This window comes from Carex rostrata, chromosome 3, assembly GCF_964058835.1.
Source record: "Carex rostrata chromosome 3, lpCarRost1.2, whole genome shotgun sequence".
NCBI classification, from domain to species: Eukaryota; Viridiplantae; Streptophyta; class Magnoliopsida; order Poales; family Cyperaceae; genus Carex; species Carex rostrata.
Window position 1 is genome coordinate 13783741 of NC_135920.1, and position 12209 is coordinate 13795949.

General features: G+C 35.0%; 2 protein-coding genes across 2 annotated transcripts in view; one reads left to right on the plus strand and one right to left on the minus strand.

The window, feature by feature from the left end:
• Positions 1-874: 874 nt before the first annotated feature.
• Positions 875-10116, plus strand: LOC144551633 (hexose carrier protein HEX6-like). Its single transcript, XM_078299694.1, has 3 exons — positions 875-1212; positions 2308-2630; positions 8789-10116. The coding sequence occupies exons 1-3, from the start codon at positions 1077-1079 to the stop codon at positions 9839-9841; spliced, it is 1512 nt and encodes a 503-aa protein (XP_078155820.1). The 5' UTR covers positions 875-1076; the 3' UTR covers positions 9842-10116.
• A 1233-nt stretch (positions 10117-11349) lies between these two features.
• The window catches only part of LOC144551637 (myb-like transcription factor family protein), a 40745-nt gene continuing 39885 nt past the window's right edge, over positions 11350-12209 (minus strand). The window contains exon 3 of the mRNA XM_078299698.1: positions 11350-12203. Coding sequence (XP_078155824.1) covers positions 11712-12203 — 492 coding nt within the window. The 3' untranslated portion in view covers positions 11350-11711. The remainder of the gene's footprint in view (positions 12204-12209) is intronic.

Here is a 12209-nt window from a genome sequence, read left to right on the forward strand (position 1 = left end):
GAAGGATAAACAAAAATGGGAACATAGAATCCACCAAGTCCTTACTGTTAAATTAAGGAATTGTTAATTGGTGCCAAAATTAATGAAGTAGAAGTTTTGAATTAGTTTCTACACAGCCTGTTCCAAACAAGGAAAAAGAAGGAGGGTTCGTGATAAGCTTAGCAAGCTAGCGGTAAAAAAACAGTCTCTTTATGAAAATGAAACCCTCACAAATTGGAAAAGAGTAGTACTAAGATGGTGACCTCCTGGGAAGTCCCTGTGTTGTTGATTCCAGTTTCATTTCATTTCTAGCCTATTCCAATTTGTTTGGGAATAAAAGCTTTGAAGAAGAAGTTTTGAATTAGTATCTATTAGTCGTTACTAAAAAAGAATTTAATTTCCTTGTTTAGTACTAAAAAAACTGGAAAGTGAACTGTATTGGGTGAAGTTTGAATTATTAAATATTTACAGGTGAAATGAAACATTAATTGGAGCAGTTAATTGCAACTTGACACCTTGTGGGTAAACTCTTGGTATCTCTTATCAAAACTGATTGTGTTTCCGAATTTGGAGGGAAAGGCAAGCAGAATGGAAGAGAATTAAAGTATATGATATAGACATATTAATAGAATATATACTGGCATTTGATTTCCCTTTTATTTGACCTCTTTTAAATTTTGAATTTGGAAGCAAGTGTTTTAAGTGTTAACTGGCAACTGTTAAGTCCCCACCAAACACACAAAACAGACTGTAATATGGAGGTAACGACAACATCCATACCATACTACAACCAGCTCCAGCTCGGATAAAATTCAAATTTAGTCCCTCCTTCTTCTCTTATTTACCAACCTACCCCTTCACCTTTTACAATCCGAGTCCGTAAAAAGATCCCCCTCTCTCTCGCTCTCTGTCTTTTATGGATTCTGGCATTGAGCATAGACATCCACGTCGCTCAGTCTTCTAGAGACTCTAATAATACAAAGTTTCTCTAAATTTCTCTATCGCACCCCATATATAGCCCACCCAACACCTCTCCATCTCTCTGTCTTTCCACTCTCTCTTCCAATTAGGAGACAAAACACCTCTCCATCAATTCAATGCCGGGAGGTTTCGTGGTGGAAGGTGGTCCAGTCACCGGAGGTTACAATGGTAGAGTCACCGCTTTTGTTGTTCTCTCTTGCATCGTCGCCGGGAGCGGTGGTATTCTTTTCGGTTATGACCTCGGCGTCTCAGGTAATTATTCTCGCCTCCTTACTAACAAAATGTCGCAAAAAAATTTGGATAACATTTTGGAACGGTGGCGGTTTTGGAAGGAGAACTGTCATGCTAACCGCCTAACTGGACATCTCCAGTTATTTAATAAGGGAGAGGAAGTTGGTTAGGCAAAAATAGGATTGTGGGCCCAGCATGCAGTGGTCGAGTGAGTCACATGGCATGGGACGTGAACTGGAGAGCAGTGTGTATTTATGGAGATATTTGACATTTTTCTACTAAAATAGTATCTCTATATATACTCTACAACTCTGCTAATTATATTGCTACTTTGTTGCTAACCTATTCTATGTTTATTTAGCTTAGAACTTTTTCTAATTATATCATGGTATCTTTTACTGGTGGTGATTAAATCGATTTATTAGATTAATATGTCAATTATTTGTCCCTATGTCAATAATTCACGGTTGGTAATTTGTTGTTGTATATATCATGTTAAACAAAAAATATTGAATTTCAGATATATTTGCTAATATATTAAATTACCAGATGAGTCTTACAAATTAATAACCATTCTTATGTAACAACCCCACCTGAAATTTTATATTCTAAAATTGATATCCGTGTGAATTATTTTGTCCTTATTTATTATTATATTCTCATTCTTCTCTTCTTGTATAAAATATTTTATATAAAATATGTTTGATATATCTAAATTATAAACAGTTCTAATTTTACCATATTATTTTTCATTGTATATATAGTTTTTTTTTTGTATTTTGAAAAAAATACTAACTTTTGTCCAATTTTTTTGTAAAAATTGTCCAACTTTATAAATTATTATTTTAAAATAAATATTTCTCTCTCCATAGCAAAACTTGGAAAACATGTCTCTCTTATGTATAAAGATATATGTACGCAAGCATCAGCAAGAAAAGTTTTACAATATTATATATACTCACTAGAAATACTCTTGACTTTATAGTAATTAAAGTTAACAGATGTCAACAAATAATAATAATTAGTATTAAAAAAACATTTGCTTCTCCTTCTGTTTATAGGAAATAAAAAAATAAAAAATAATAATAATAAAAAATCATTTGCTTATGCATATAGGTGGTTTAACCTCGATGGATTCTTTCCTAAAATATTTTTTTCCGGACGTATACGAGAAAAAGCAAGCCGACAGTAAGACGAGCAACTATTGCAAGTTTGACAGCCAGTTGCTGATGGTGTTCACCTCCTCCCTCTACATTGCTGGCCTCATTGCTGCATTTTGTGCATCAAAGGTCACCAGGACGCTCGGCCGAAGAGCGTCAATGCTAATTGGTGGGAGTGTCTTTATTATCGGTTCCGCATTGGGAGGTGCTGCCATTAATGTCTACATGTTGATACTCGGTCGGGTTTTGTTAGGCGTCGGCCTTGGCTTCACCAATCAGGTAATACTTGTCTCTATTTGGCTAAGCCTTAGATCCGCTTCTGATACTATATATAGTATATATAGGTAAGTGTCACAGTAGATCCGAACATGTTTAAACCAAAAACACTTATTAAATTCTTAGTGGGATATTATTTAATAAAAGAACTCTAAATTGGGTGGTAATCATAATATATAATTTGAAGTAGAGTAAAGATAGATTTTTTCCAACGAGATTTTCCATGATGCAACACTAGTGGTAGAAGGCGGCCTTACTAGTGCAATCTAGCCTTGACTTGAAAGGTCTTGCTTGGAATGAATGTATGATGATGTTTGATTACATCTAAAATTCACTGTTGACTAAATTGCACTTAAGTCAGTGCTGAGTGTAATGCATCAATTAATACCCATAGAAAAATCGCCTTGATAAGGATTGTTAAAGAAAAAATTGTCCGACTGTGATACGCAAATAATTCCCATACAAATTTTCCGAATATTCTAATTTGCTTTCTAAGATGGGCCAAAATGTCATTCACAACTTTTATAAAGAATTCACATCTCCTCAGGTTAACGGACTGAGTACAATTGAAATCAGACGGTCCAAAATTGTTTTATTTAACTTGGCACGAATCTCAAAGCACAAATAATACAGACCCCTTTGTCATCCCGAGTAAGGACCGGCTGAGAGTAAATCTAGACTGTCCGTTTCAATTGTGTTGAGTCAGGTACCTGGGAGGATACAGATCCTTTAACAAGTGCGGATGGCAAAGGAGTCCGACGTATATCAAATCAAATTTTGTTTGATGTTTGATCTGAACTATTTAATTTGTATCAAGATTTGTGTGTACTTGATCTGTGCAATTTTTTAAAGTTGTTCAAGTAAATTTTGATGCATATCGGATAGCTCTATCTGACGTCGGATCAAATTTGGTATGATGCCCATCAAATCGCCTCTAATTCTGATGGCAAATGGCTGAGTAGCGAATTCAAATCCAAAGCAATACGAGTACAATTAGATCTGAGTTTTTAACTTGACACAAATCTCAAAACGCCCCCCTATATCTGTATAAAGTTATAAACATCAAAATCTAATCACTTAGCTGAGAGCTTAATGAGCTCATTGTACTCAGTCAGATACCTGAGAGCCAGGATACGGATTCAGAACTCAGGAATCAGGATCCCATAGGCAAACGATATAGATGGAAATAGCGCGAATGATCTCAAATTAGTGGAGGTCGTGAAAGTGTACAATTTTCTACTTTAGTTTTGGCCAGCTTTTCTTCGCTTCGACGCTTCCTTGGTTCCTCTTGGATGTAACTTCCTCAAAGTTCGTGCGGACCTGGTCCTCCTTGGATTTGATGGGTTTAATGACCATCTGATTGCATCAAGATTCGTGCGCTCTGCATTAAAATCCGTGTGTATGTATCAATTTCTATGCACACAAATCTTAATACTAATCGTACGATGTTAAAACTAATTAGATCTAAAAGTTAGTCTGATGCCCATCAGACCTACTCCTATTTCTCTAAAGAAAGTTCAATGGTGTTCCAATGACAGACTAACGTATTGTTAACATATTGTTGACATGTGACATGGTTACGTCACGTAACAGTATGTGAGTAATTTTTTTTTTTCATGTGGACTAAAATGATAGAAAATAGTTTGATCAAATATGATATAACTAGTTACATTTAATTATTTTTTTCAGATTTTAAATTAGTTTATAAAAAAATACTAGAAAAAAAATAAAATATTGCAAAATGGTATGAAAATAACGATTTTGTAAAATACTTAATAAATAGTAAAAATTTTTTTTAAAAAATATAAAATTTGATCTGCAAGCACATTTTAATATATCCATCAAGTTGAACGGTTTGAATTGACTGTTTGAACTTTGAAAATTTTGAAAATATAGAGTATAATTCGGTGTATATTAGAGTTTTAACAATACCCGCCTGGGGCAGCCCGTGCCCGCTGCCCGGGGTACCCGTACCCGAGCCCGGGTATAGACGGGTAAAACGGGTACACGGGTAAGGGTATTAAACGGGCCGGACCTGGTTTTTCAGTAAAATACGCTGGCATACCCGGTCCGACTAATACCCGTGCCCGCCCATTGTACCCGCCGCCCGTTACACCCATACCCACCCGGTTTACCCTTACCTGTGCACAAACCCTATACCCATTTACCGGTTTTTTTTTTAATTCAAATTTTTTTCTCCTGCCGGTTCAAATCCACCCGGGTCCAGTTCAAATTTTTTAATATATTTTATTTAACCTATTAAAAATAAATGAATATTTAAAAAATATATTATCAATTTAAAATGAACATTTAGAAAATATAATATCAATTTAAAATGTAAACTAAAAATTTCGAGATATAAATAAATTATAAACACGTGTAAAGAAATAAATAAATAGATTTGTACATAGCCGAATAAATATACACATTTTTTGCACAAATAATTTGTATATATAAGTTACAAATTTTATTTATTTATATACATTATTTGATATTGAACTATTCATATTTTAAAAGTCGAATTATAAACACGTAATAATATTCGTACAACACCGTAAAAAAAACAGAAAAAAAATCGGACCGCCCTGCCCCCGCGGGTACAACAGGCATGGGTATAAGACGGGCAGGGCAAGGTTTTTGAAAAAAAAACCCGTGATGCCCGGCCCGTGGTACCCGTATACCCGCCGTGCCCGTGCCCGTGCCTACCCGTGCGGCCATGCCCGTCCCCGGATATGCCCGGCCCGCCCGTGCCCTGCCCGTGATCCAAACACTAGTGTAGATCCCTCCTCATTATACATATCTATGGTTTTAGTTATATTTGAAATTGACTATTTTAGATTGGACAATTCAAATAAAAAATCATCTTGTTAGCAGTGGCATAGCCATGATTTGAGTCAGGGGTGGGCAAAAATCGGGTTCGGATTCAAATAACCTCCATAATTCTCTTTTCACCTCTGCCCGCCTACCAAATTGCATCTTTGCCTATCGAATCGGTTGTAAAATTGCATGTGCATTGCCGAATTGAATAAAGATTTAAAAATATCTTTCTTTTATAATTAGATTAAACGACTCACAAACTATCTCTGAAATCTGAACTGACAATCGCTACTTCGAATTGAATCTAGAGGTAGGCAGAACCCATCGGAACCGAATCGTCTGCCCATTTCCTGCCCCCAGAGTCACTGCGGAGTGGACCCCCATTTTAACTCTAAACCCTAAACCAGTCCCTTTAACAGTAACCGAGCCCACCCCGCAGTGACTCTGGGGGCAGGAGATTTGATTCCGGACCCATCGAAGAACCTACTCAAAAGAAAAAGAAAAATTCCATGAGTAGACAACTACCCTGTGGCACTGTGGCTCCGCCACTGCTTGTTAGTGCTCCTTAGCTACTCATTATGCCGATCAAACCGAAATGAAATTCAATCTAAAACATGTAATTAATCATTTAAACTAAATGATCTAAGATCTATCCATAATCATATGATTATTTTCATATTGGAGGAGAGAAGCTGAACTTCTAACTCCTTTATTTAATTAAAGTTTGACCGGATTTAATTTTATAAATAGTATCACTATGGATTTTGAATAATTGGGTGCACGCGGTTGTGGACATGAGCGGATGGTAGTGAGGGAAAAAGGGCACTAAATCTTCTTATAAATTAAATATTTATAATTTTGTTCATTAAATTTATAACTTTTATATATATTAATATTTTATATTTCTTTATAAAATAAAATTACATTACACTATATATTGACAAGGATTTGGCTACGGTGCTATGGGTTGCATAGAGGGCTATGGTCCTACGGCTCAATATTCGAGTTTTCAAAATCCTAACGGTCGATCCGAACCGTTAATTTTGTTCTCCATATTAATATGTATTTGGAGATCAAATTTTACATTTTTTGGAAAATTTTTACTATTTTTTAGATTTATTGAATATCGCTGTTTTTTATGGTTCAGATTTGTCTGAAAAATTACGATTTTCAATAAATCTAAAAAAATAGTAAAAAATTTCCAAAAAAAATGTAAAATTTGGTCTCCAAACACATATTAATATGGAGAACAAGATTAACGGTTCGGATCGGCCTTTAGGATTTGAAAACTCAAATATTGAGCCGTAGCACCGTAGCCCTCTATGCAACCCATAGCACCGTAGCCAAATCCTATTGACAATTAGTTTTATGTGAAAAAGAAATATATTGACAATTATTTTAATGAGAAAATAACGACAACTGATAAAACGGTCATTAATATATCTATTTTCACAATAAATAAATAAATAAATAAACTAATTTCCAATATGTTTTTCATACTCTTGATAATTTGCCTATCATTTTTAGTATAATTTATAAACTATTTGGTTACCATTCAAGTATGGCTAAAAAAATCGCTATTTTTTTAAATCACTTCATGGATGAATGACATTTTAGTTTTCAAATACACTATATTAACTTAATACACAAATTATCTAAACTAAAAAATAATTTAACTTATTTAATTATTTTAATAATTATTTGGCCTATTTTATCAAAAAAGAATAATTGTTTAGCCAATTGTCACGGTTATCAAATAAGTTTGTTGTCAATAATAAATCCTATGTATGTGGAGGAGTATTCATTCTTTGATAAATAAATGTTTGTTAGTGTGATTATGGATAGAGTTTCATGTGATTAAGCTGGAAAATAACATCATATATATAGGCATGCATCATGGACAATGTTCCTCTAAAATGTTTTTTAGAAGTCTATATATGAACAATCCAAACATGGCATGAGGCATGCATCTAATATTGCTTATCTAGAAAGTTATAAGGTTTATAACGGAAAATGCTAATATGCTATGCATAGCATAAAGGGCCTCCGTACAACGGCTCAATATTTGAGTTTTCAAAATCCTAACGGTCGATCTGAACCATTCAATATGATCTTCATATGAATATGTACTTGCAAATCAAATTTTACATTTTTTTTAGAATTTTTTTTACTAATTTTTTAGATAGGTAGAAAATCGCTCGATCTGAAAATTTTGTACCATTCAGATCAAGTAGATTTCTACCTATCTAAAAAAATAGTAAAAAAATTCTAAAAAATGTAAAATTTGGTTTGCAAGTACATATTCATATGGAGATCATGTTGAACAGTTCGGATCGACCGTTAGAATTTTGAAAACACAAATATTGAGCCGTTGCACGGAGACCCTCTATGCAACGCATAGCACCGTAGCCAACTCCGGTTTATAACATAAAATAGAGTTTGATTTGGGAGGAGCGCACACACAAAAAAGCGACAAGAAGGCATGATGTTTGTGTGCCCACAGCCCCACATGCATGGAAAAAGAAAATTTGTGGGGCTCAAATATTGAGTCATCTTGAGTCCATATACGGTCCAAAATGAAAAGGTGAAAGGGAGATGTTTTCAAAGTGGATGAACTCAACCACTTACATTGCGTTGTTTGTGTGACCAAGTGACCCACAGCTGAATCAAAAAGCTAAAAGTATAGTATATCTGTCTTTCTTTGAGGTGATTTGGACCCCTTCCACTCAGGCTTTTGTTGGGATGTGTTGTAGGATTGTAGATGGAGCAAGGTAGTATATTCTTGGGACCAAAATGAAAAGGGAAAATATAAGTTGGAATATCATTTTAAGATGCGCCTCGTTAAAATCCAATATGGAGACAATTAAGCATTTTTTTTATTTTAGAAATTCAAAATCAAATTAAAACAAGATGGATTGTTTTTGTTTATCAATCTTATATAGATGGGACCGAACCAGTGATTCAGTTCCATCGGATATTATTTGGGACTAAATCGTTGGTTCGCTCAAGTATTTTCAAGAAAGTTGATGGGTCAATTTGGTGTAAATGAAAGTTTGGGACTAAGTTTTTTTAAAAAAAAAAATTTTGAACTTCAATGACTAAATTAGTAAATTCTGAATTTTACCATAAAGAACCTGAAAGTAGCCATGCATTAGATTTCATCAAAGTTGTTAGTTGACTGTCAATCTGTCATAATTATTCTAATAAATTTGACACTGCTTGAGATTTTTGCTTTGTTATTTATCAAATGTATGTATTGAACTTTTGAAGTGAATTTTTCAGCAGACCCTACATTTTTTCAGACAATTGTTTATCTGATTCATGACTTCCTTTTTCTTATGCAGTCTATTCCGTTGTATCTCTCCGAAATGGCGCCTCCACAATACCGTGGTGCAATCAATAACGGGTTCGAGCTTTCCATCAGTCTCGGCATCCTATTTGCAAATGTGTTAAACTACTTTGTTCAAAAGATCCACGGTGGCTGGGGCTGGCGAATTTCGCTCTCCTTAGCCGCACTTCCTGCCTCATTTCTAACCATAGGAGCAATCTTCCTTCCCGAATCACCGAGCTTCACAATTCAAAAAGGAAACATAGAAGAGGCCTCTATCATACTCCAAAAACTAAGGGGAACCCCAAATGTACAAAAGGAACTCGATGACTTGATTGCCGCTAGTAATATCTCGCGTACGATTAAAAATCCATTTCGAAACATATTGAGGAGGAAGTACAGGCCTCAACTTGTCATGGCAATTGTCATACCACTTTTTAACCAGCTTACGGGGATAAATGTGATTAACTTCTATGCACCCGTTATGTTTCGCACTATCGGGTTCAAGGAGAGCTCAGCGCTCTTTTCAAGTGTGGTGACGAGACTTTTCGCCACGACAGCTAATATCATAGCCATGGTCGTGGTTGACAGATTTGGTCGCAGATTCTTATTTATTGTTGGTGGTATTCAGATGATCTTATCACAGATAACAATTGGAGGCATCCTCTTTTCACAGCTAAAGGATCATGGAAGCATGGAAAAGGACTATGCATACTTGGTTCTGATAATTATGTGTGTCTTTGTCACCGGATTTGCATGGTCATGGGGCCCATTGACGTACCTGGTACCAAACGAGGTATCTACTCTGGAAATCAGGTCGGCGGCTCAGAGTATCGTTGTTGCTGTACTATTTCTAGCTACGTTTCTAATTGGCCAAACATTTCTGGGAATGCTGTGCCACATGAAGGCTGGCACATTTTTCTTCTTCACAGGGATGCTGTTCGCTATGACAGCATTCGTGTATTTCTTGTTGCCTGAAACAAAGAAAGTGCCATTGGAGCAAATGGATCAAATCTGGAGGCGCCACCCGTTTTGGAAGAAGATTGTTGAGGAGGAAGAAACAAAGTAGAGTGCGCTCTTTGCAAATTTGCGAAAAGAAAATGATCCAGGGATATAAATCTGAAGTTAAGTTCTTAAATTAATGAAGAAATATATATATATCTCGGTATTGGGTATTTGTTCTTACCAACAGATAGTGTGCATGTATGTCTGTGTATCTAAGTTACTGTACTGTCTACCACTATCCGTAGTTGATCCTTGGTATGATTTAGTTCTAGATGACTTTACATTGTTAAAAGGGTTATTTTTCCCTATAATTACAAACTTATATAGTAACTTTTAATCTATCTTTCTGTCTGAAGAATGACTTTTTATTAATCCATCTGTCTGAAGAAAACAATTGGTATCAGTTTACGCTGCTAAGAAGAAAGCTTCTTATTTCTGATTAGTTTTGAGTGCCAGATATACTGTTTATAGATGTATTTTTAGTAAAGGTTTAAATAACATTTATCACGTCATAGCGGAACGGTTATAAAATAAACAGCGCTATGTCATTATTTAATCAATTGTTCGTGTTTGGCGATGCAATGGAAAATATTTAATCAATTAGAAAATTAGTAACTGTTTCTCAAAGTTACTTTAAGGTTGTCAATAATCTAGTCCATCTATGCAATCAATTAGTAGTTTTTTCTTTACAACCCAGCTTCGCCTCTAGTAAATATGAATGTTAATCCAATGTCCAAATTTAAAATTAAATCGGCCAGAGATATAGATTAGATATGAATAATCAATTGATAGATATTCTGATGTGAATACCCAAATGATCATTAACGGATATCATTGAATAAAATTCAAAATAACAAAATTGATTAATAAAAAAAATGCATATATTAATTGATGTTCACAATAGATAATAATATATACAATTGAGGATATTTCAATAAAAATGACAAAAGTAAATTAGAAGACAAGATGTAAAACTAGACCAATGCGGATATAAATTATTTAACATTATAATTACGGATAATACACCAATGCGGACATAGTAGCGTTTGTACTAAATAAATCAGTCATTTCACATGCAAATTCAGAATTCGAGTATTTTCTAATAAATGATATAATTCATTAGGGATGGCAAAAAAGCTCGTGGATCGATCGTGATTCGCATCTGGCCCGTTCACTAACTCGTCCGTTAGTGCACTGAGCTATTAAGGAGCTAGCTCATCACTAGATCAATCCAAAATTAAGAAGTTTGAGCTGGGACTTAGCTTGCTCGAGAGTTGGTTTGGCCCAAGTATGAATTTGTGAATTGGTATGAATTTTTGTGAATTTAGTATGCAAGAATTAAATTCATAATACACCACGTAACTGACACTTTCGCTAAATATAAGATGTATAAATGAAAGTTGCACTTCCATTTTTTTACTTTGAACTAGATACCATTTTTTTAAATTTGGTTAATCTCTAATAGTGCATTGAGATTCTCATTTCCTGTTTCATAGCTCTCATATAGACCTCCATAGAGAACTAAAGAACCAAATGAGTTCACTCTACGCAACACATTCAAATCAAATATATAATCTACTTTTTTGTCCTTTTTTTTTCCCTCCTTGGATCTCATATACAAGCTACTCTTCAAAATACAACATAGCTTATAAATAAAAATCTGAAAGCAGTGTCAAAGCACGATACTAAATTGCTAACTTTCAAAGACAACCATGTAATAATATAACTGACATCAGCAACGGAAATATTAATCAACAATTACTAGAGCGATGTTTTTATGTCATGTCAGAGCAAGGTCTGCCTTCCTTCACTTGCACATGAAAAATATATATTTTAATAACAACAATAACATTTAACTTAACACCAAATGGTACCATGCCACAGTTAATAAATTTGTTCTGTATAGAAACCGGACTGCAGAAGCAACATCTGTATCATGCCTGAGCTCCTGTAGGTGGATTTGCATGAAAAGCTGATTGTCGACTTGAGCTCCCAATAAGACCTAGCGAAAGAGAGGTCGATACAGATTCTCGGTTGGTCTCTCCTATGCTCAATTTTGACATATTAACCAGCTCATCTACATTAACAGCCTTCGAGTGCACTGGTACTGGTTTCACAATCTCATGTGTCTCTTGTTGCACAGGTTCAGTACCACTAGGCCAGACAGCTAAAGAAAACTGGAGGAATGGAGAGAAGTATGCAGGAAGGATGACTGGAGGGTAGCCAGAGGTGTTTCCCTGATAAGAAGCCTGAGAAACATCTACATTTGGTGTAGATTCGGTAAGGAGAGAGTTACTGGAGGAGTCCATTGATTCAATTTCTTCTTCCAGTGGGCCTGTTACAGGCTGGGTCTGTACTTGTGTGGATTGATTGTTTATTTGTGCTTCTGGTTCTTGGCTAACTGGCATCGGTGGCAGATCTAAAGACTGCTT

Bases quoted from the DNA above. Each gene is read 5' to 3' on its own strand.
- LOC144551633 (XM_078299694.1), top strand. From the start codon at position 1,077: ATGCCGGGAGGTTTCGTGGTGGAAGGTGGTCCAGTCACCGGAGGTTAC. The intron at 1,213-2,307 runs GTAATTATTCTC...TTATGCATATAG, and splicing joins TTATGACCTCGGCGTCTCAG to GTGGTTTAACCTCGATGGAT. The intron at 2,631-8,788 runs GTAATACTTGTC...TTTCTTATGCAG, and splicing joins GCCTTGGCTTCACCAATCAG to TCTATTCCGTTGTATCTCTC.